Raw genomic sequence first — 24,610 nt, 5'->3', positions numbered from 1 at the left:
ATTAAAAATGCAACTTTCCATGTTAAGTATTGCATTTCACAAGAGTGCATGGGCTCAAAAGGTGGACCCATGAGTCGTGTTAAGACAATGTTGAGGTTCCATGAAGGAACTGGTGGTGTTCTTGGTGGTATAATTCTCTTTAGGCCTTCCATAAACGCTTTTATGACTGGTATCTTAAACAGTGAAGTTGAGTGCGTAATTTGCAGGGAAGCTGAAATTGCGGTAAGATGTATCTTAATGGAAGAAAAAGCTAGCTTTGACTTTTGCAAATGTAGTAAGTATTTTACGATATCTTTGGCAGATGCGTGTAAGGGTTGAATTTGATTATTATGTCAGTAATAAACAAATCTTTTCCACTTATTTGCATAGCAATGTCTAGTGGTAGGTTTCCTAGCTTGTTTTATGACCTCCATACATTCCTGTGTAAGGTCTAAGTGTCCGAACTCTAGGACTTCAGGAGCCAAATTGCTAGATTCAGCGATGCTGGATTTGGGTGTCTGATCTGTTGTTTGTGTTGCGTTAACAGATCTGGTCTGTTTGGTAGTTTGACATGAGGCACTACTGAGAGGTCTAGTAGTGTTGTGTACCAAGGTTGTCTTGCCCATGTTGGCGCTATTAGTATGAGTCTGAGTTTGTTTTGACTCAACTTGTTTACCAGATATGGAAGGAGTGGGAGAGGGGGAAAAGCGTAAGCAAATATCCCTGACCAACTCATACATAACGCATTGCCCTGAGACTGATCTTGTGGGTACCTGGATGCGAAGTTTCGGCATTTTGCGTTTTCCTTTGTTGCAAATAGATCTACTTGTGGTGTTCTGTCCCATTGTCCTTGGATGCTGTGTTGATTGAGGTGTGCTCCTCACCCTATTATGGAGGCATCTGTCGTTATTACATATTGTGGCACTAGGTCTTGGAAAGGCCGCCCTTGGTTTAAATTTATACTGTTCCACCATTGAAGCGAGGTGTATGTTTGGCGGTCTACCAACACCAGATCTAGAAGTTGACCCTGTGCCTGTGACCATTGTGATGCTAGGCACTGTTGTAAGGGCCGCATGTGCAACCTTGCGTTTGGGACAATGGCTATGCATGAGGACATCATGCCTAGGAGTTTCATAACCATTTTGACTTGTATTTTTTGTTTTGGATATATGGCCTGTATTACATTGTGAAATGCCTGAACCCTTTGTGGACTTGGAGTGGCAATCCCTTTTGCTGTGTTGATTGTCGCCCCTAAGTATTGCTGTGTTTGACACGGCAGAAGGTGTGACTTTGTGTAGTTGATTGAGAAACCTAACTTGTGTAGAGTTTCTATGACGTACTTTGTGTGTTGTGAACATTGCTGTAGCGTGCTGGTTTTGATTAACCAATCGTCTAGGTACGGGAACACATGTATTTGCTGCCTTCTGATATGTGCAGCTACGACTGCTAGGCACTTTGTAAAAACTCTTGGCGCAGTTGTTATTCCGAATGGCAACACCTTGAATTGGTAATGTGTTCCTTGGAATACAAACCTTAAGTACTTTCTGTGTGAAGGATGTATCGGTATATGGAAATATGCATCCTTTAGGTCTAGTGTTGTCATGTAGTCTTGTTGTTTGAGAAGTGGGATTACGTCTTGTAATGTCACCATGTGAAAGTGATCTGATTTGATGTAGGTATTTAATGTTCGGAGATCTAATATAGGTCTCAGAGTCTTGTCTTTTTTGGGTATGAGAAAGTACAGAGAGTAAACTCCTGTTCCTTTCTGGTGTTCTGGTACTAATTCTATTGCTTCTTTTAGTAGTAATGCCTGAACTTCTAGTCCTAGAAGATCTATATGTTGTTTTGACATATTGTGTGTTTTTGGTGGGATGTTTGGAGGGAATTTGAGAAATTCTATGCAATAACCATGCTGGATAATTGCCAGTACCGAAGTGTCTGCTGTTATCTCCTCCCAATGTTTGCTTAGTCTCCCTCCCACAGGTGTTATGTGTTGGGGATGTGTGAGTTGGAAGTCAGTGCTTGTTTTGAGGAGTTTTGGGGCTTTGGAACTTCCCTCTACTTTTTGGGAACTGTCCCCCTCTATATTGTCCCCGAAAACTTCCCCACAGATATTGGCTCTGATAAGTGGGCCTTGTTTGTGAGGTCGTGGGTTCTGTGCTTTGCCCTCGAAACCCCCCTCGAAACTGTGTTTTTTTAAATGTGCCTCTGCTCTGTGGGGAGTAGAGTGCGCCCATGGCTTTGGCCGTATCAGTGTCTTTCTTAAGTTTTTCGATAGCAGTGTCCACCTCCGGCCCAAACAACTGCTGTCCGTTAAATGGCATATTCAGCACAGCTTGCTGTATTTCCGGTTTAAATCCTGATGTACGCAGCCATGCATGTCTCCTTATTGTCACTGCTGTGTTGACAGTTCTAGCAGCTGTGTCTGCTGCATCCATTGCTGACCGTATCTGATTGTTGGATATACTCTGTCCTTCTTCTACTACTTGCTGTGCTCTTTTTTGGAACTCCTTGGGCAAATGTTCTATAAAGTGTTGCATTTCGTCCCAATGAGCCCTATCGTATCTGGCCAACAAAGCCTGTGAGTTTGCAATACGCCACTGGTTTTCTGCCTGTGCCGCCACCTTTTTGCCTGCTGCGTCGAATTTGGTGCATCTCCTGAAGTGTGTGAGTTCGCTCTCTTGCGAGCTGCCCCTACTACAACTGAGTTCGGTGTTAGCTGTTGTGTGATGTACACGGGGTCTGTTGGTGGCGGTTTATATTTTTTCTCCACTCTTGGAGTAATGCCCCTTCCTTTTACAGGCTCCTCAAACACTTGTTTGGAGTGTTTTAGCATTCCGGGTAGCATGGGAAGACTCTGGTACTGGCTGTGTGTGGACGACAATGTATTAAATAGAAAGTCGTCTTCAATGTGCTCTGCATGAAGGCTGACATTATGAAATGCAGCTGCCCTTGACACCACCTGTGCGTAGGCTGTACTATCTTCTGGTGGCGACGGTCTAGCTGGATAACAGTCAGGACTATTATCTGACACTGGCGCATCATAAAGGTCCCACGCGTCAGGGTCATCTTGACTCATCCCTGTATGAGTCGGGGATTGCATCATAGGTGGAGTGGCTACTGGTGATGTTTGCGGCGATTGTTGTGGAGACGGTGGCGGGCTTACTTGACGGTGGCGGGCTTACTTGTTTAGCCACCTTTGCCTGTGGCTGCTTGTCTTTCTTCTGGAAGCCAAGTTTGCGTTTCATTCTAATAGGAGGGAGAGTGCTGATCTTCCCTGTTTCTTTGTGGATGTGGAGCCTTCTTTGGGTTTAGTCTGGCTCCATTGTCTCCAATTCCTGTCCAAATCTATGTATTTTCATTTGTGAGGACAGTCCTTGTCCCTCTGTGTAGGAACTTGATTTCGGTTCCGAGGCCGGATGTTTCGGTATCGAAACCTTTTCGGCTACTTTTTTTAGGTTCCGACAAAAACTTTTTTTTATTTTCGGCGTCGTTGTCTCTCGGTGCCGATTCATTTCGGTGCCACTGTCTCGGTGCCGAACTTGCTCGGAACCACTATCTCGGGCCCGAGATTGCTGTGTGGCGGTATCTCGACCGGAGTCAGATGACTTCGACACAAGCGTGCCCTTTTTCGGTGCCAATGATCGGTCACCTATTTTTCGGGTTAAGCCATGGCCTGTTGGCGGTGGCGTCCCCTGGGCTTTTGTTGTCTTCTCGTGAGTTTTATGTTTCGACATCTTACTCACGGTTTTCGGCGTTTCTTCGGGATCGATCTTATCCGAGTCCGATTCCTGGATGGAGAAGGTTTCTTCCTCCTCGAAACGCCCTTGTCCTGTCGGCGCCGACGCCATTTGCAGTCTTCTTGCTCTTCGGTCTCTTAGTGTCTTCCTGGACCGAAACGCTCGACAGGCTTCACAAGTATCTGGCGACAAACACAAGTTACAGACCAGATGCTGATCTGTATATGGATACTTGTTATGGCATTTTGGGCAGAAGCGGAATGGGGTCCGTTCCATCAGCCTTGAAGAGACACGTGGCCGGGCCGACCAGGCCCCGACGGGGGATCGAAAAAACCCCAAAGGGCCACCAGAGCTCTTCAAAAGTCGGTGTCGATCTGTTATAACTAACCCGATATCGAACGCAAACAATACCGACGATTTTTCCGAGATTCTAACTAACTTTCCGAACCGAAACCCGGAGCGAAAAGGAACACGTCCGAACCCGATGGCGGAAAAAAACAATCTAAGATGGAGTCGACGCCCATGCGCAATGGAGCCGAAATGGGAGGAGTCCCTCGATCTCGTGACTCGAAAAGACTTCTTCGAAGATAACTTGTAACACTCCGAGCCCAACACCAGATGGCGGGATGTGCACAGCATGTGTATCTGCAGCTACACATGCCATTGAACATATATATATATATATATTTATATATAGGGTTCTGTCAATGGTGCACACAAAATTCTAGATTACAGTTATTCTTTTACAGGTTATCTTAGATCATTTATAGTTAGCTTTGTATTTTGTCCATGTGTTTGGCTGCAGTTTCTATCCTAAAGACTGGGAGGGATGGGCAAAATCCAGGTACATATCAAAGACGGAAGCTAAACGAGACAGAAGAGAAGGGCAGCATGAAATGAAAGAAAGGAGAGAGCAGAGTAAAAGAAGGCAGAAGTAGAGAAGAAGAAAGCAGAAAAGCTAGAGAGTAAGAAGAGGCGAGAACTAAAAAATGGGAACTGTAGTAAACAGCAGGAGAAGAAGATGAAAGGGGGCGAAAGGTGCAACAGAAAGAGTGATAAAGGGTCAGGGAGAAGAAATATAGACCAAAAAGAGGGCTGGGAAGAGAGGGCAAAGTAATTCTTGAAAAGGCGGTGTGAGGTGCAGGTGGTCAGAATGAAGACTGGTGATGGAACAGTGGCAGAGCCCATGGAAGGACATGCAAAATGTTTGATAAATTCATGGATAGCTAGTCCCCCCTCAGTCTGTGCCCACTCACCTGCTCGGGCACCTGCAGGGCATCCTTGGCCTGGCAGCTGGCTGTGAACATGCCGCGGTACCCGGCCACACTGTTGAGCACCAGCGAGATGCCAGTCACCATCTGGGCCCTCACCTCCAAGATGGAGACCTTCTCCTCTGACACTACCAGGGCCTGCTCCCCAAGGATGGAGAGAGAAACCGGAGACCGCACCTAAGAAAGAGCGAGACGAACCATCTTACAACAGAGATCCAGCCGCAAGTCGTTGCCACCCATGGAGACACGTAAAAAGTACCCTCCTGCCCTGGCAGCCCACCACAGTGGATAGAAAGAGATTCCGGTCATGTATATCCAAGCATCTGGATGTAGGTTGTAGGGGGGAATGAGAAACCACAGCCAGTGAGCAACGAAAACCATCTTACAGTAGCAATCTAGAGAGAACCCATTGGCCAATCTCCTCTCATAGGAGGCACCCAAAACTGACCTGCAACCCCAGGATGGAGAGCGAAAATAGCCAAAGAATAAAATTCAGAATTATAGAATGAAAGAGTGCCAAGCTTAGGCTGCAGCAGGTCAGTGTAACCTTGGAGATAGCTCAGCGTTCGAACCCCCAAGGCGTGTACATCACCTGAGAAATCGGTTTAAGAAGCTCAAGAGTTAAGTGAACGAAGTATTCTTCAGGGTACTTCGATTTCATACACAAAGACCCCAAACAATAGAGCTAAGCCTACAGTTACAGTTGCACCCTAGGGCATTGGACAGCAGAGATACTCTTACAAAGTTTACGCTAGAGTGACAGCTGTGTTCTAAAATAAGGCCTTCACAGCTTATAAAGTTTACGTTAGCGTGACAGCTGTGTTCTAAGATAAGGCCGCCACAGCTTACAAAGTTTACGCTAGAGTGACAGCTGGGTTCTAAAATAAGGCCTCCACAACTTACAAAGTTTACGTTAGCGTGACAGCTGTGTTCTAAGATAAGGCCTCCACAGCTTACAAAGTTTACACTAGAACGAGAGCTGTGTTTTAAAATAAGGCATCCACAGCTTACAAAGTTTACGCTAGAGTGACAGCTGTGTTCTAAAATAAGGCTTCCACAGCTTACAAAGTTTACGTTAGCGTGACAGCTGTGTTCTATGATAAGGCCTTCACTGCTTATAAAGTTTACGTTAGAGCGACAGCTGTGTTCTAAGATAAGGCCTCCACAGCTTACAAAGTTTACGTTAGCATGACAGCTGTGCTCTAAGTTAATACTTCCACAGCTTACAAAGTTTACGCTAGAGTGACTGCTGTGTTCTAACATAAGGCTTCCACAGGAGAGCTTCACTTAGGTTGCACATACATAGGCTTGAGCATCAGACATATTTCCTGAATATCATAAGTGTTAGAAGGCAAGGCCTAAAACTCGTCAACAAAAGAACTACATCTCAGGGTTCACAGGTGCACGGAACAGGCAGTCATTAGCAATAAAGAATAAAAGGATACCCCGATCCTCACCTCTATGGATGTAATTCCAGGCTCGCGTCCAATCAGCACGCTTCCTTCCTCTAGCTGTGCCACACGGGGGTCCCGCACACGTGCATGTCCTCTCACCAAGGGTGAAACATCCAGCAGCCAATCAGAACCCAGCAAGTATGTCAAGTGACGCCCACCATCCAGCGGGTGAGCCACAAAGTGGGCAAGGAAACGCACAGAGGCACGCTGGTACTGTGGGCGACAGCCCCGGACTCGACGATCTGAGGGGCTCTCCTCAGATGTTCCCTCCTGCTCCGAGAGACCACCGCTGTGGATAGAAAGAGATTCCAGTCATGTATATCCAAGCTCTTCCCTTCACACAGAAAACATCTATTTGGAACCCCTGTCTTCTCGTCATCCCTAAAAATAATAAAAAGAGAAGACAGACCACTATATACAAGAAATTCCAGACCCAACCACTAGATGGCAGAATAATGCACAGCATGTGAAACCAGAATAGATTCATGCTGCAAAACCCTTTATACACAGCATTGAGTGTCTCAGATGCTACCTCCTCCTGTGGTGGTTGTGGTCCATCCATGAACACATGGCACAGAGAGCATCTCTGTTTTCTATGGTTTATCTATTCGCACACAAGTATATCAGACTTCTCCCAGTGGTGCCAACCTTACAGCTGTGAGTACCCAGTGTAGAGTACATTTCATCTATAAGTGTAGAACACGCTCTGTTTGTGTGACCCTCTTGTGTCTCTTTATGGACAGCAGAGCGTGTATCTGCTCTCAGCCCTTCCTGAAGGGGTGATACCCGAACATTCACATATGACATAGCTCAACGGATACGCACCTGTCCCCTGCTGAAGCCACCCTCCAGCCCCGGATCTGCTCTAAGCGGATGTCCGACACATCGATCCTCAAAGGCAGCATTGGGATCCAGACCGTCATCCGCAGCGTGGCTCGTAGACGCTCGTACCAGAAATTCACAGCCACGCCATGGGCCCCGCGACTCTCCTTCCCTCCAACATACACAAAATCACAGGTGTCTGTAACCTGGACCCAGGAGACAGAAAGGCACAGATAACAGACTTATCACAAGCTATGAGAATGATGTGCACAAAGTATGTTTCAAAATATTACACAAGACACGTAAAAGGGCTCAAACTTGGAAAACAGTGATGGACGAAAGCATCAAATTAATCTGCACCACCAGCAAGTTTTCTTGGTGCATTTTCTTTGTGTAGGTTTTTTTAGCTCACCAATGTCCTTGCAGCCATTGCTGAATTGTATTAAAATCAGTCTTGGACTTGCCCCAAAAAGGGACATCCAGTCTGAGCTACTGGGATACAGCCATTATTGTTCAATTTTTTCAAGAGGACACACTTCCACACTAGAATTCCATACACAATTAAAAACAGCATGATTGACTTTACCTACAATGGCTTAAAGTAGGCAAACAACTGTTCCTTTATTATGCACCCTTGTTAACAGAGTGTGTAAAGTACACTCAACGTTGCTTTGAAACAGGCACTCCTCATCTCTTGCTCTATCCTGCATAGCCAGTAATGCCCCCAGCTCTGGGACCACCATCACAGGTGAGATCCTACCAAAGCACCCCCAGAGCTGTGGGGGTCTACCCAGTGCCCAGATGTGGTAGGCTTTTAACTCACAGGCGTAGGGTTTCCCAGTCCTTTGAGAACACGAGGGAAGTCGGAGCTGCCCAAGGTGCATCAATTTGCAAAGTTCCATTTTTTCTCCCAATCAGGCGGAAGTTCATATTCCCGCTGGGTCTTTTGTTTCCAGTGGCTGATGGAGTAAGGTGGCCCGGTCAGACCAGTAAACTGGTCAGGAAACCATTTGGGTTCTTGGCAGATGATTAAGGAAGTTGGAAGAGGGATGTGAAACCTACACCGAACTCAGGGCAGCCTCCCCTCAATCCACAGGTAAGACTGGTTCAAAGGAGGAGTTGCTAAGCACATGGATCTACAAGCGGTCGTGTCCACCCTGGACAAAGGCAGCTTGCAGGGATCAGCCGAAAGAAAGACAGACAGACAGACACACATACACACACACATCCTTATCCACACAAACAAACACAGGTGAAACTTAAAAAGTATCCATATTATGGGGCGGGGGACTGGATGGACCTTTAATGGGAAAAGCTGTTAGGCAGCTTCTCCAGATACAAGTTAATAGTCCTGTGCCCTGAACAAGAATCACTGTCACCAAAGCCAGGTTCCTTTACATGAGCCAGGGAGGCAGTACCTCCTCACTCGAGTTGGGTGCTCCCTTTGGGTGACCCCACTTTGAGACGTACATAGCTATGCTGACAAACAGCAGAGTGACAGTATATAGCAGGCTCCGCGGACCCAGATTGTCAAGGTCAACCGAGGAAACGCGCTAGGCAGACGAGGAAAAGTCAAACACAAGCAGAATGGCACAGCCTTCCCAGGTCCTTCTGGGACTTCTGTCCCCAGCAATGGAGAAATATGAGGAGAAGATAGTGAGGGATGTGTCAGAATGAGAGACTATCGAGTACTGATGATGGCTAGAAGCGAATGAGAGGCGACGAGTGCAAATGAGTTTACGAGAAAATGGAGGACAACTACAGTGTAGAGAAGGGTACGAGCAAAGGAGAGGAAACTAGAGTAGGGGCAGATAGCCAATGAGCAATAACAGAGTGGGAAGGAGATGCTTCAGGTTAAATGCTAGGCAGCAGAGAAGAAGCTCAGTTACCTCCACACATTATGGTTAATTTAACATCTAGAAAGTCCAAAACATTGATTTCAGAGCAGGATTACGCATAACTATAGACCACACATTCCGCATCCCCCTGGAGGGCGCCGCCGACTACGCCGCAAAGCATGGATCTGGTCAAAGGCATTCAATTTAGCCACCAGCATTGATATAAATTAATTCAAATATATTCAATCACTTTGAAAAGATAAACACACTCCCATCTAAACGGATTGGGTTCATAAAAATGAGATTTCACGGAGTCCTAAGTGAGCTCAGTGCATTTGGCGTTAAGGGAGCTCATCCCAAGTGACTGAGAGCAGCAAGAAGTGATATTCATTTAACTGCTCCGCTGTATTGATCTGTTGCTAATGGGGCTCAAGGGTCAAAGATATCAGGTTTGTGAGTAAGTAATCTTCTTATCCTGTGGTTACTTTGAATCTCAGACACACATATGGTTATGTTATTAGATTTATAAACCCTCTAATACGTATACGGTGTCCTGGCGCGGAGAAAAAAAACCTGTACGAGAAGTAAATGCAACAGAAATCTACTGTGGATGAAGCCAGGGTTTTCACATCTTATGAAAAAGTGAAAGATCTCATATTTTATGCAAGAAGCACAAAGCATTCCACAACATAGAAGCTGCGATTGAAAAATATCTGCCTCGCATGCGTTCAAGCTTAAGCCTGGGGACAACATGTAAAGAAGCGTCAGTGGACCTTAGGTTTTGAGTTGGCAGGTAGTGCATGAACTTGTGCTGAAAGTAGCTGGGGCCAGCTCCAAAGAAGGCTCTGTGACCCAACAGAGACTTAAAATGAACCCTCTTTGAAACCGGTAACCAGTGTAAACAGACCAGAGCGGCAGAGGTAGAAGCGAAACGTGGCAAGTACATGAGCCAGTTTGGATGCAGAATTTTAAAGAGATTGGAACCTCAATAAAAATGCAGCAGAGGAGCTGAGGAAAAGAAAATTGCAATAATCCATTTGGCTCAAACTAGTCGCCTGGACCACCACCGGATACACAGACAATGGAAGCAGCGGCAGGATTTTACATAAAACCCGCAGCAAGTAAAGTCAGGTTGTAGAAAGATGATTGACCTATTTGGAGCGGGCAGATTCTCATCCAAAAGAAACCCAAGAATCCGCATCACCTCGGCTGGGAGAGGAACATTTATCCAAGATGATGTCCAGTAATCCATGGTGACTGTTGTTAGTAAACCACAGTACCTCTATGACTACAGACATACAGAGATGAAAAGCATCAGTTATGAAAAGAGACGACTAGTTGACTAACATCTGCATTATAGTCCATACAATTTATGCCAAAGTGTCTTCGAAGCTTGGCCAGAGGACGGATGTACAGGTTCAAAAGGGTAGGCCTGACCCCTGTGGAAACCCTTGACTCAGTACCTTAAATTCTGATCGAAGATGTGAAGGTAGACTGCCTAGCATCTACTCTCTGGATAAGATTTACACCACTGCAGAGCAGGCCCACATATCCCCACTTCCACCAATCTACTCAACAAGATGGAATGGGAGACCATATTGGATGTGGCAAAAAGATCTAAAAGACGAGGACAGAACACCGTCCCCTATCCGCCGACACTTGAAGATCATGGAGCGGCCGACACTACCAATGTTTTTGTGCTGTGGTCTGGGTGAAAACCAGATTGGACAGTTTCTAATATCTGATGTTGCTCCTAGAAACAGGGGATAAGCCTGTTAACATAACTATCCAGAATTTTGTATTTGGAAAGGCGATAATGAAACTTGACAAAAGCTAGAAAGAACAGCAGGATCAGCATTGGGCTTTTTCAGAAGTGGGACAATCAAAGCCTTTTTTTCACAAATCTGGAAAAGAAGCATTGGCTAACTCGTCCAGAAGTGGCTTGGTAGGTCAGAAAGCCTCTTTTCAAGCCCTTGCTGGAATTCTATCAAGGGGATAGCCAGAGGTGACGAAACTGGCAATTTCCATGGACAAATCAACTGGAAATGCCCTAAACTTTGAGACACCTCAGCAAATCCTACATCCACCAGAATGGAAACCTCAAAAGCCAACTTAGCCTCCAATGTAGTGGGAGGTGGGGCCTGAGCAAAATTCTTGCATACAGCCACAACTGTGTCCTAATAAAATAGTTGGGAAGTTTATCCCAAGGTGAACATGCAGGTAAAGAGAACACAGGCACCACAGGAAATATGTCTTTAGAGTAGTTCTGAGGAGCCAGGATCTGGTTGGCATAAAACCTAGCTGTAACAAAAACAACTAATTTCTTATACATCTCCAGAGCAATTGTCTACTCCGTTTCAGCTTCTAAAGACTTTTGTAGCCAGCAGAACCTTTCCAAGTTGTCGCCTCCACACTTTGCCTCTTTTAGAGAGGAGGTGTACCGGGGGCCGTGGGTGTAGGCCATTTGGGAAAAACCTCTTTTAAATGAAAAGAGGCATCAAGGGCTGTGCTGATCCAATGAATATAACCCAGTAATCATCAAGAATAGAGTCAGTGTCTTGTATTCTGGTGACTGAATTAAGGAAACTCTCAGTTTACCGACAGCAAGCTTTGTCCTGGGGCGTACGAGGTGATGGGATTTAGGATTACAAGTGTAAACCACTGGCACTTGCTCTGGGTAGCATTTCAACCCATCGTTCTTCATCCACTGTGCCACTCTAGACAGACACCCACCTTATGCAAATCAGTGTTAATTATACTCAAGATAAGGATTGCAGGGACAGGGTGAAAGAGCCTATGATGGTTGCAGGGTGAGGGACCCTTTGATGTGCTGTGGGGAACGGAGTGCGGTGTAGAAACCAGCAGAGGTTGAGAGACCGGAAACCCGTGATGAGTTGTTTTATGTGCACTATCACCCACAAGGGTACCCGGGCGTTGTGTGGAAAGAGCCTGTGATTGGTGGAAGGACAGGGCAAGATGGAGGAATCGGGAGCCTGTGATGAGTGGAGGAACAAATGGGTCAATGAAGCTTCCGTGAGTTGCGGGTCACGGCATGTGGTGGAGGGACCAGCAGAGGTCGAAAGACAGAACCTTTGATAAGTGGGAGGATAGGGAAAGACCGAAAGAACCCTCGATGTGCGCTAGAATAGGGCGAGGAGGAGATAAAAGATAGGGTTCAGAGACAAAGGGCCTGATTTAGATCTTGGCGGTACTGGTCCTGCAGTCGCTTTTCCATCAGATTTCCTGGAACCGGACTGGAGAAATCCTGCCGTTGCTGCTGCCAACTGACCACGGAGGACATCGACCCCATCGTCGCGGGACTCTAAGGTGAGCATTACATAGTACATGTACACATAGGAGTGTCACTTCACAATTGTTTGGGACCCATGCATTAACATACATGTAATGCATTTTTTATTTTTTTTAAACTTGTGTTTAATCTATGTGTTGATATGAGTTGTTTCATACAATACGTGAAACACACTTGTATCAACAGATATTGTCAATCGGCCAACCCCCTCTGTCAGTAAACTCCTGCCATAACACCACCAGTACAACGGTGACATCTAAATCTGGTCTGCGGTAACCTGCCAGCCTGATGACGACTGAGTATGTTATTCCAGCACTGCGATACGCCGCCCGACGGAGAACACTCAGTCACAGCGGTCGGAGGCTCAGGTGCAATACATCTAAATACGACGGTCAGAACTCTGTCAGCTTCATGGAGTACTTAGAACCACTGCGACAGCGGGACTCCCGTCAAGATCTAAATCAGGCCCAAAGTCTTTCATAAGTTGGGAAACTTTGTGTGGTGGAAAGTTGAAAGCCTATCGGAACAGTCTGAGACAGAAGTCATAAGCAGTGAGGAGTAGGAGAGGAGAGACAAAAAACCTGTGATGTGCGGAGAGGCAGAGTAAAGTGGAGAGACAGGAAACCTCGGACGAGTGGAGGGGCACAGTGAGGGTGAAAGATTGAGCCTGTGGTGAGAGGTGGGCACAGGAGAGGGAATTAAGAACTGGAGTGATCAGATTAGAGAGATGATGATGCAAAGAGCCTGTGATGAACAAAATGGACAGGGTGAGGGTAAGAGAAGAAACGGGGAGCCCTTGCTGAGCAAATGGAAAAGATAAGGTGGCGAGTTACGAAAGGATGAGATAAAACAGAGTGTGAGGGGGCTGAGGGGTAGTGGATGTTTTGTTAGGATGAGACGGAGAGAAAGAGAGCCTGTGGGGTACTAGAGGGTTGACACTGGGATGAGAGGGAGAAGGTTGATAGATATTGCAGATCTGACCAAAACAAACGGATGATGTGCTGGGCACTGGGGCATGGTGTAAGGGACTGGGCATTAGAGGACTGAGGCTACTGCTTGGGAGTTGGTGAGGAAATACCAAATGGTAGATTTCATGTGCTAGGTTGGGGGCGTCAAAGGATGGGGTATGGATCACTAGGGAGTGTATTGAAGACATTAGGTTCTGGAGACCTTGCCTGATATATCCTTCATAGATGTGCAGTAACCCCTGATATAATCTCATGATGAGAGAGCTTCTGTGCCACTGATTCTACTACAGAGCCTCTAAACTGCAAAAACAATGCACGCTGGCTTAGTTCTGCATTTTCAGAAGTGACACCAGTTACTGTGTGTGACTGGGATACCTCTGCTGCTGCCCTAACCGCCAAGTAAAGGCTGCGGCCAACATTTCGGCAGGATAACTTCCTGTATCTGCCTCATCATTCATAAGGACAGAATAGGGGCAGCCAGTGAAACAGACTGATGTTCTACTGCACCTCTCATACTCGGTTTGAGTCCACATGTTGCCATTCAGTTGTCTTTCACCTACAAAACAACAGGAGATTGCAAAAATTGTCTAATTTCTAGAGAGAGAAACATTTTTTTCAAAAAATGAATGGGTTATGCCTTTAATATTGTGATTAATACCTTAGATTGGGATTCTATTGAACAACTGCGCTACTGAAGGCAGCGAGATCCCTGCCTGCTGGGGAAGGGTCTAATTATGGTGGGCCAGCCTCTGCTAGGGACATGGCAGGCCGGACTCCGTACTCTAAAACATGCCCATAATGTCCACTACCGCACTTCATAACTTCCACGACCTGAAGAAGGCAGACTGCATCAATCTGGGCTAACCGAAACAATTCTAGGTTACAATAAAGCCTAGGTGAATGGATGTTCTGCCAAATCATATTTCCCAATGATGGACTATTTATTATCATGGTCTCGTTCCTTAAGTGGCAGCTATATTGAAATAGCTCTGTGCTTGGAAACCCCTGCCTGGTTCATAGTCTTGTACAGATTTGGAGTTTGTTTCGTGCATGGGATAAACATTCTTTAACATCCCACATAGTTCTTTCATTTGTTCTCATGGCCTCATTAGATGTATATAACAAACTGATAAAGCAGTGAACTGATGTATTTATTTTTTCAGAATGAGAATGACTTTTTAAATGGAGTGCTGAGTCTTTGAGTACCTGGTGTACACCTTGGGATGGGCAACGGCTATAGCTGCACTTCATGCGTGTTTCAGTCTGTTTTGACTTTTCCTCAATCTGTCGATAAGCGGGTGATTGATGGTGAGTCTGTGATACGAGTACTCTGAGGCAAGACTTTAGGTCACTGGATGGAACTGGGCAGTGGAACCTGGGCAATTAGGATGCAGGACTGATCTACTGGGGCATGAAGTGTTGTGATGCCGCAAACATGAATGTGGGGTGCGTGACAGAGGATTCATAAGTGGGGCATGGGTGTGGAACTTGCAAGACTGGGGTGGGACATGGGTGTCTGGAGTGTAGGACATAAAAAAGAAGCACTGTACCCTGGAGGAGTGGTGATCACCACAAGGGTTGGATTGAGGGAAATCGAGGTTTGGGGTGTCAGACACCCGAAAGCAGTGCATTCTACTGCGGAATTGGCATGAAGGGCACATAAGAAAGATTTATTCTCACCTGCACAATCTGAATATTGGATGACGAGCAACCCACACGATCTGAGACATCGATCACAAATCCTCCGGTCTCCACCGCCACCAATTTGACCGGCACCCGTCTCTCAACACCAGTTAGAGGCGCAGTGTTGAGAATCTCTTCCTCCTGGGTAAATGACACAAGCGACGAATGAATAAGTCATGTAAATTTCCCACATCCTCAGCTTGAAACACACTGCTATTACAAGGCTTCTTCACCTGAGAAGAGGAGAGCAGCCCTTCCCCCCCCCCATCCCATTGACGCAGTCCCTACCTTAACCAGTGGGATGATGGCCCGGAGGTCTCTCTCCGAAACTAGTATCTCCGAGAACACCTTCTCGCCTTCCCCGGAATCAATGGATCCTGGATACTCCACCTGCCAGGTGATCCTTCGTGTCGAGACTGGACCTGTGGCGTTCTCCACGCCAAAATCCAGGTACAGGAACTCAGGGAAGTCTGCCGCACTATTCCAGGAAGCAAAGGAAATACAGAAATCTTTCACTACAATCAGAAAAAGACACTAGCAGTGGATTCAATTTAAAGAATGAAGGGGTTACAGTAAAATCCACATCACTTCTAAATCCTGCTCATCTGGAAGAGACCGCAAATGGATGAGAAGTTAACAAAAGTGAATTGCTGCTACTGCTGACCTAGGCACTTCCTTACCTCCAGTCTGGGCGGGAGCCAGGGATCCTCCGGCAGGATACCAGACCAGAAAGGTGCTTGGAGCCCTTGTGCTTCTCCAGTTTAACCATCCAGGCCTCGGGAACAGCAGCGCGAGCAAAGATCACATACAGACCCTTCTTAAATTTGATCCTGTTCGTATAAACATAAAAGAGGGACAACAAGTCACTTCAAAGTGCAGAAAGTGACAAAGGACTGGCTGGAGCTGCACACAACAATTAACTGTACATGGATTATCATCCCCCCTGAACGGCAATGCTAAGCTTTCAGAGATCAGCTGTAACATCACTGAAAGGAGTCTTTACTCAGCAACCAATATGGGTCAAAAAGGAACCTTCTCATTTGCACAAAAAAAAAAAAAAAAAAAAAAAAAAAAAACATAACCACTGAAAGCAATTGGGACCTTCCCCTTAAAACGGAAATTAACGTCCTTGCCGGCTATTCCATTTAAAGGGAATGTGAGGAAATGATGTGTATTAAATGGTGTGCTTGTGCAACCTCACCACATAATACCCTTATAAGCCCCAAAAGACCCTTAGGTTTCCTTGTTAAACCTTCGGCTCAACTCTGGGTAGCTTTGGCTCTGAGCAGCAAGGCTTGCACAAAGTGTAAAGCATTTAAACAGCACCAAAACAACTGAAGAAGAAATCGACAAGACACTCAAGAAATCCAACAGCAATTTAGAAAAATAGACTGTATTTTATAAGAATTTAGACACTAAAATGAAAAAGATCCACCAGAGGATTCCAGAAAAATTGAATTTACAAGACATAACAAATCAAAGCATCTCTCTCAACTGCGAACAAACACTAGCAAATTCAACAAATTTGACACAAACATTTTCAAGGAAAACTTGAGCAAGTGTCAATGCAGTCGAGTAGAGTTACTTAAGGCAACCAACTCTGGGAGGGAGCTCATCAGGGGGACCATTAAGGTCCTCAGTAACTGTTACCGCCACAAAAGTACCAGTCCTCAATAAGTCCCAGGTTTTTTTTCCGAGTTACTGGGATTCCTATGTGGTGGTCCTGATGCAAGGGATGAAGGAAGCTGAAGATGCTCCAAGGATGCTGTGGATGCAATGCGGCCAACAGAGGCCTTGCTGCAACTACTCCTCGGTCCCTCAGCTGGGTGAGGTGGACCTGGTCACAGGGTTGACGTCCCACAAAATCCTCTCCAGGCTGCCTTAAGTCCAGTCGCCACTGGGCTACCAATCAGCTGGTGTCACCGTCAAAGGCCAATCTTTCCTGAGTAGGTAGCTCATCCTCGAAGGTTCCCGGCAACTTTCTGACAGCACTCCTGGTTTCAGAGAACTCAGGTGCAACAGATGATAGCAGATGGAAGACTTTGGACTACCAACATGCCCCAACAGGATTCTTCAACTGTTGTGTCCCTGAACAGGAAGCCAGTTGGCTTGCCCTTGGAGTCTCTAGGCTTTACTGGGGTTTGGAGATGACTTCACATCAGGTAGAACCCCCCCTCTTTGTTAGCAACCAGGAGCAGGAGGTGCCATCTTCGACGGTGCAGCCTCTCTTTGCTGGTCCCTCAGTCCACCAGGGTAGTCCTTCTTTGGTCCTCCTTCCAGGTCAGTTGAGATCTGGGGCCAGGGTGCTCAGAAAATGCCTCCAGGGCAGGATGCGGTTTGCAGCCATTGGGCAACCAGGTTTCCTCCCACCTGATGATCACGTCCTATGGAGTGTGGTACCTGACCATCCCAGGATGCACCACTCTGCCCACTCCCAGGATGGTGAGACCCCTCTCTTGTAATGCGGACCTCACTAGTCCACCCCTGAGATGTGGCTACCTCCAGACTACATGTCCCTTGAGAAACCAGTTTAGCAACTGGTTTTCCCTCGCTGCTCCCTGTGACAGCCTGTCTGCCTAAAAAATGGGGCAGCTCTCCACCCTGTTACACATTTGTCCTTCACATGTGGCTTCCCTTTGAAGCCTGCCTTTTAGGGCTAACACTCATGTGGCTTCCTGCAGGAGGGAGGTAACGCCTCTCTGCCCTGCAATGCCTCAGTGTTCCCCTTTCCTGAGAGTCGATGGCATGGCTTCCCAGGTGGGTGGAAAGCTGTGCCCAGGAAAGCACATGAGTTTTAAAGGCAACAAAGTGGCAGCTTTGTAAAAGGTGAACACTGCAGCAAGTTACATTCATTTCGATTTGGTCTTCAAGTCGATCTTAATGTAACCAGTTGTTTGATACCTTGGGGTGCCCACTTTGATCGCACCGTTCAGGAGTTAGTACGGCTGAGGGGTCAGTGTGTAACCCTGCACTCACCAATAGGCCGCCAAGTCTTTCCACAGTAAAAGACGCAGTTTCGCATTTTTATTGTCAGGACGTGTAAACTACATGCCCTGCCGGTGTCATATGTTTCATCCTGCCGTAGGACTTGGTAGGCCTGCCAGGGGGCGACTTGTGCACATTTCAAGGGGAAGTGGTGGCTTTTCCACTGCTTTCAATAGTAAAGTCTGGCCAGTAGTACACAACTGCTGTACCAGCCCGTAGTGGTGGACTGGGAGACTTCTAACCTACATGCCCTAGGTACCATAATGCTAGAGACTTACAGGTATGTTAGCCATTTCCAATTGGGTACAATCAGTTCGACACACTGTTTAGGGTCAGGGCACTGAGGTCAGGTCAGCAGACCTCAGTGGACTCTCACGGTTGAAAAACCAGCAGCATCAGTCGAAAACATGGGGGTGACCACACAAAAAGATGCATTTCCTTACAGGGAAAAAGCAATCATTGGAGCCCTTCAGTGGCATCTCACTTCTTCAAAGAGAAACGAAGAGGTTCTCCACCATGCTGAGCAGTTGGGGGGCACATCTGACCCATGAAGGGGTAAAGCATTCAGTATAGTATAAGCAACACTGTTTGAAGTAAAACTATTGTGGGGAAAAGTAAACTGAAAATAAGTTGCATTCCAAATGCTGTGTACTTTAAAAAAGTAAAAAATAAATGAACGAAAAAATGCAGCTGCAAAAAACAAAACAAAAAAGAAATGAAAAATCTTGTGCCTTTTAGGAGACTAAGTTAAACGTACTGGGAGCATGGGAAAGAGCGCACCCTCCTGCTAAAGTGGAGAGTAGATTTTACAGTGAGGTGGGGAGGAGGGCCGAGACTAGAAAGAAGGTTTAAGAATCAGGGAAAGTTAGTATTATGAGGAAGAAAGGGGATAGTAGGGGTTAGGTTGGCAGTATTAAGGGGTAGTTAGGGGTTGGTAGTTCAGGGAAAGGTAACGTTAAGTGGTTATAAGAGATTTTTAGGGTTCAGTGAAGAATAGAATTAATGGGAGTTTTAAGGTTTTTAGGGGAGGATGGCCTCTGCAGTCTTCCCACGAAAAGCAGGTTACGTATGTTTACTTGAGGGAGAGGAACTGGTGTTGCCAGAGATGTCAGTGATGACACTACAGCCTTCTGGGAACTCCTAGGGAGGTCTCTGCTAAAGAGGGGTCTAGGGAGGTGTAGGAAAGTGCCCCTTTTGGCATGGTTAACCCCCACACACTTTTTGCCTGATATTGATGCTAACTTAACTGAGAGCATGCTGGGGTACTGCTAACCAGGCACCAGCACCAGTGTTCTTTCCCTAAACAGTACAATTATTTCCACAATTGACACACCCCTGGCACACAGCTAAGTCCCTTGTAAAAGGTACCAGTGGTACCAAGGGCCCTGTGACCAGGGAGAGTCCCTAAGGGCTGCAGCATGTATTGTGCCACCCTAAGGGACCCCTCACCTAACACATGCACACTGCCACTGCAGATTCTGTGTGCTGGTGGGGATGCTTGTTTCCGGTCCAGGAAAGACCTGGCTTAGCAGTTCAGGCTGGACTGTTCCCATGAGGAACAGGGTCAAGACTGATTTGCGTATGGCTGGGTCCAAACTAGGGTTGCGTTGTGAGCAAAAAAACGATGGATTAAACGCAGATCTTTGTGACTGGGGGTGAATGTTTTATTTGCTCTGCATTCCATCCATCATCAGTTCTTTTTGCATTTCTCACCCCAATTGGGAAGGGTATGCCCAGACGTGGGTCCCGTGCTCACTACGCCACTGGATTCAAGCTAGCCTAGCTGATGAAGGGTGATACCCTGAAACTGGTCCTAGGATGCTTGTTTCCGTTGCAGGGGGCCCTAGCTTAGCAGTTCGGGCTGGACAGGGTCAAGACTGATTTGCGTATGGCTGGGTCCAAACTGGGGTGGCGTGGTGAGCAAAAAAAACGATGGATTAAACCCAGATCTTTGTGACTGGGGTGAATGTTTGCATTGTTCAGCATTCCGTTTATCATCTATTCTTTTTGCATCTTTCTGAGGCCAGAAACAAAGCCTGCTCTGGGTGGAGGTGCTTCACACCTCCCCCCTGAGGGTACGGTGATACTTGGCACTGAGCCTCAAAGGCTCAGGCCTCCTGTTACAGGGCACTCCAGCTAGTAGAGATGCCCACCCCTCCAGACAAAGCCCCACTTTTGGTGGCAAGTGTGGTGGGAAAATTAGGTAAAACAGAGAGGAGTGACCACTGCAGCTAGGACCACCACTGAGGAGTCCAGAGCTGAAGTGACCCCCTTCCTGCAGAATCCACCATCTTGCTTTGGAGGACAGGGATCTTTAGGGTTAGGAATGTGCCCTACTCCCCAAAAGGAGTGGACACCGGAAGGGTGTTGTCACCCTCTGGGACAGTAGCCATTGGCTACTGCCCCCTGACCCATGTAATGCCCCTAAATCTAGGATTTAAGGGCTCCCCTGAACCTACCTCACCAGATTCCTGGCGACCTCAAGACAAGAAAAAATAATTATCTGTTGACTCTCGTATTATCTATTGCCTCTGTTAAGCCTCTGGGGAACCCCTGGATTCTGTGCACACTAGATCTCACTTTGATATTGTATATACCGAGCCAGCTTCCTACAGGAGGGTTTTAACAGCCCAACCTGCCCTTCGCAACCACGAGAAAGAGCATCCAACCTAAAAATCCACTACAACTCCTAATCCTGTAACTGAAAGGAAAAAAATATCTGAGCGCGTCTGTAGAAGAGACAAACACATTACTTATGTGCTACAATAGTTTTTAGGTCTTGCCACAGAAGGCTTTATCTGTCTGAGAAGCCTCATGTTACCAATACCTATAGTACATGTAAGAAGCCCCTATTAGCTCCTGTATCAGGGACTATTTCCAGACACCATATTATTGGCTCTGTGGCCTGGACTGGTTCTGCTCACCGCATCATTAGTTTGAAGGCCTGGGACTGCTTCCTGTCACTGCATTATTAGTTTCCAGGCCCGGGGCTGCTTTCGCTCACCACATCATTATGTTCCAGGATCAGGACTGTTTCCGCTCACTGCATCATTAGTGCCCAATCCCGGGACTCCTTCTGCTCGCCACATCATTCATTTCCAGGGTCGGGACTGCTTCCATTCACCGCATCATTAGTGCCCGGGACTGCTTCCACTCATCGCATGATTAGTTTCAAAGCCTGGGACTGCTTCTGCTCACTGCATCATTAGTGCCCGGGACTGCTTCTGCTCACTGCATCATTAGTGCCCGGGACTGCTTCTGCTCACTGCATCATTAGTGCCCGGGGCTGCTTCTGCTCACTGCATCATCAGTGCCCGGGACTGCTTCTGCTCACTGCATCATTAGTGCCCGGGACTGCTTCTGCTCACTGCATCATCAGTGCCAAGGGCTGCTTCTGCTCACTGCATCATCAGTGCCCGGGACTGCTTGTGATCACCGCATCATTAGTGCCCGGGAGTGCTTCTGATCACTGCATCATTAGTGCCCGGGACTGCTTCTGATCACCGCATCATTAGTGCCAAGGGCTGCTTCTGCTCACTGCATCATTAGTGCCCGGGACTGCTTCTGCTCACTGCATCATTAGTGCCCGGGACTGCTTCTGCTCACTGCATCATTAGTGCCCGGGGCTGCTTCTGCTCACTGCATCATTAGTGCCCGGGGCTGCTTCTGCTCACTGCATCATTAGTGCCCGGGACTGCTTCTGCTCACTGCATCATCAGTGCCCGGGACTGCTTCTGCTCACTGCATCATCAGTGCCCGGGACTGCTTGTGATCACCGCATCATTAGTGCCCGGGAGTGCTTCTGATCACTGCATCATTAGTGCCCGGGACTGCTTCTGCTCACTGCATCGTTAGTGCCCGGGAGTGCTTCTGATCACTGCATCGTCAGTGCCCGGGACTGCTTCTGATCACTGCATCATTAGTGCCAAGGGCTGCTTGTGATCACTGCATCATTAGTGCCCGGGACTGCTTCTGATCACGCATCATTAGTGCCCGGGACTGCTTCTGCTCACTGCATCATTAGTGCCCGGGACTGCTTCTGCTCACTGCATCATTAGTGCCCGGGACTGCTTCTGCTCACTGCATCATCAGTGCCCGGGATTGCTTGTGAGCACTGCATCATTAGTGCTTGGGACTGCTTCTGATCACCGCATCATTAGTGCTTGGGACTGCTTCTGATCACCGCATCATTAGTGCCCGGGACTGCGTGTGATCACTGCATCATTAGTGCCCGGGACTGCGTGTGATCACCGCATCATTAGTGCCCGGGAGTGCGTGTGATCACCGCATCATTAGTGCCCGGGAGTGCGTGTGAGCACCACATCATTAGTGCCCGGGACTGCGTGTGAGCGCCACATCATTAGTGCCCGGGACTGCGTGTGAGCGCCACATCATTAGTGCCCAGGAATGCTTCTGATCACTGCATCATTAGTGCCAAGGGCTGCTTGTGATCACCGCATCATTAGTGCCCGGGACTACTTCTGATCACCGCATCATTAGTGCCCGGGACTACTTCTGATCACCGCATCATTAGTGCCCGGGACTGCTTCTGATCACCGCATCATTAGTGCCCGGGACTGCGTGTGAGCACCGCATCATTAGTGCCCGGGACTGCGTGTGAGCACCGCATCATTAGTGCCCGGGTCTGCGTGTGAGCACCGCATCATTAGTGCCCGGGACTGCGTGTGAGCACCGCATCATTAGTGCCCGGGACTGCGTGTGAGCACCGCATCATTAGTGCCCGGGACTGCGTGTGAGCACCGCATCATTAGTGCCCGGGACTGCTTGTGATCACCGCATCATTAGTGCTTGGGACTGCTTCTGATCACCGCATCATTAGTGCCCGGGACTGCGTGTGATCACCGCATCATTAGTGCCCGGGACTGCGTGTGATCACCGCATCATTAGTGCCCGGGACTGCGTGTGAGCACCGCATCATTAGTGCCCGGGACTGCGTGTGAGCACTGCATCATTAGTGCCCGGGACTGCGTGTGAGCACCGCATCATTAGTGCCCGGGACTGCTTGTGATCACCGCATCATTAGTGCTTGGGACTGCTTCTGATCACCGCATCATTAGTGCCCGGGACTGCGTGTGATCACCGCATCATTAGTGCCCGGGACTGCGTGTGATCACCGCATCATTAGTGCCCGGGACTGCGTGTGATCACCGCATCATTAGTGCCCGGGACTGCGTGTGAGCACCGCATCATTAGTGCCCGGGACTGCGTGTGAGCACCGCATCATTAGTGCCCGGGAGTGCTTCTGATCACCGCATCATTAGTGCCCGGGAGTGCTTCTGATCACTGCATCATTAGTGCCCGGGACTACTTCTGATCACCGCATCATTAGTGCCCGGGACTGTGTGTGATCACCGCATCATTAGTGCCCGGGACTACTTCTGATCACTGCATCATTAGTGCCCGGGACCGCTTCTGATCACCGCATCATTAGTGCCCGGGACTGCTTCTGATCACCGCATCATTAGTGCCCGGGACTGCTTCTGATCACCGCATCATTAGTGCCCGGGACTGCGTGTGATCACTGCATCATTAGTGCCCGGGACTGCGTGTGATCACCGCATCATTAGTGCCCGGGACTGCGTGTGAGCACCGCATCATTAGTGCCCGGGACTGCGTGTGAGCACCGCATCATTAGTGCCCGGGACTGCGTGTGAGCACCGTATCATTAGTGCCCGGGACTGCGTGTGAGCACCGCATCATTAGTGCCCGGGACTGCTTGTGATCACCGCATCATTAGTGCCCGGGACTGCTTCTGATCACCGCATCATTAGACTACTACATTAGACTACTTCTGATCACCGCATCATTAGTGCCCGGGACTACTTCTGATCACCGCATCATTAGTGCCCGGGACTACTTCTGATCACCGCATCATTAGTGGCCGGGACTGCGTCTGATCACCGCATCATTAGTGCCCGGGACTGCTTCTGATCACCGCATCATTAGTGCCCGGGACTGCTTCTGATCACCGCATCATTAGTGCCCGGAACTACTTCTGATCACTGCATCATTAGTGCCCGGGACTGCGTGTGATCACCGCATCATTAGTGCCCGAGACTACTTCTGATCACCGCATCATTAGTGCCCGGGACTGCGTCTGATCACCGCATCATTAGTGCCCGGGACTGCTTCTGATCACCGCATTATTAGTGCCCGGGACTGATTCTGATTACCGCATCATTAGTGCCCGGGACTGTGTGTGATCACCGCATCATTAGTGCCCGGGACTGCGTGTGATCACCGCATCATTAGTGCCCGGGACTGCGTGTGATCACTGCATCATTAGTGCCCGGGACTGTGTGTGATCACCGCATCATTAGTGCCCGGGACTGCGTGTGATCACCGCATCATTAGTGCCCGGGACTGTGTGTGATCACCGCATCATTAGTGCCCGGGAGTACTTCTGATGACCACATCATTAGTGCCTGGGACTGCGTGTGATCACCGCATCATTAGTGCCCGGGACCGCTTGTGATCACCGCATCATTAGTGCCCAGGACTGCTTGTGATCACCGCATCGTTGGTGCCCGGGACTGCGT

General features: G+C 48.0%; 1 protein-coding gene across 1 annotated transcript in view; it reads right to left on the bottom strand.

Annotated features, from left to right (window-relative positions):
* TMEM132A (transmembrane protein 132A) overlaps positions 1–24,610 on the bottom strand; it is a 117,808-nt gene that overhangs the window by 14,936 nt on the left and 78,262 nt on the right. Inside the window, exons 5-10 of the mRNA XM_069233032.1 lie at positions 15,746–15,895; positions 15,354–15,543; positions 15,063–15,206; positions 7,270–7,472; positions 6,448–6,733; positions 4,976–5,167 (exon numbers count right to left, since the gene is read on the bottom strand). Coding sequence (XP_069089133.1) covers positions 4,976–5,167; positions 6,448–6,733; positions 7,270–7,472; positions 15,063–15,206; positions 15,354–15,543; positions 15,746–15,895 — 1,165 coding nt within the window. The remainder of the gene's footprint in view (positions 1–4,975; positions 5,168–6,447; positions 6,734–7,269; positions 7,473–15,062; positions 15,207–15,353; positions 15,544–15,745; positions 15,896–24,610) is intronic.

The sequence above is a fragment of the Pleurodeles waltl genome, chromosome 4_2, assembly GCF_031143425.1.
Source record: "Pleurodeles waltl isolate 20211129_DDA chromosome 4_2, aPleWal1.hap1.20221129, whole genome shotgun sequence".
NCBI classification, from domain to species: Eukaryota; Metazoa; Chordata; class Amphibia; order Caudata; family Salamandridae; genus Pleurodeles; species Pleurodeles waltl.
Note: the sequence above shows the minus strand (reverse complement) of the source record. Positions and strands in the feature narration are given on the sequence as shown.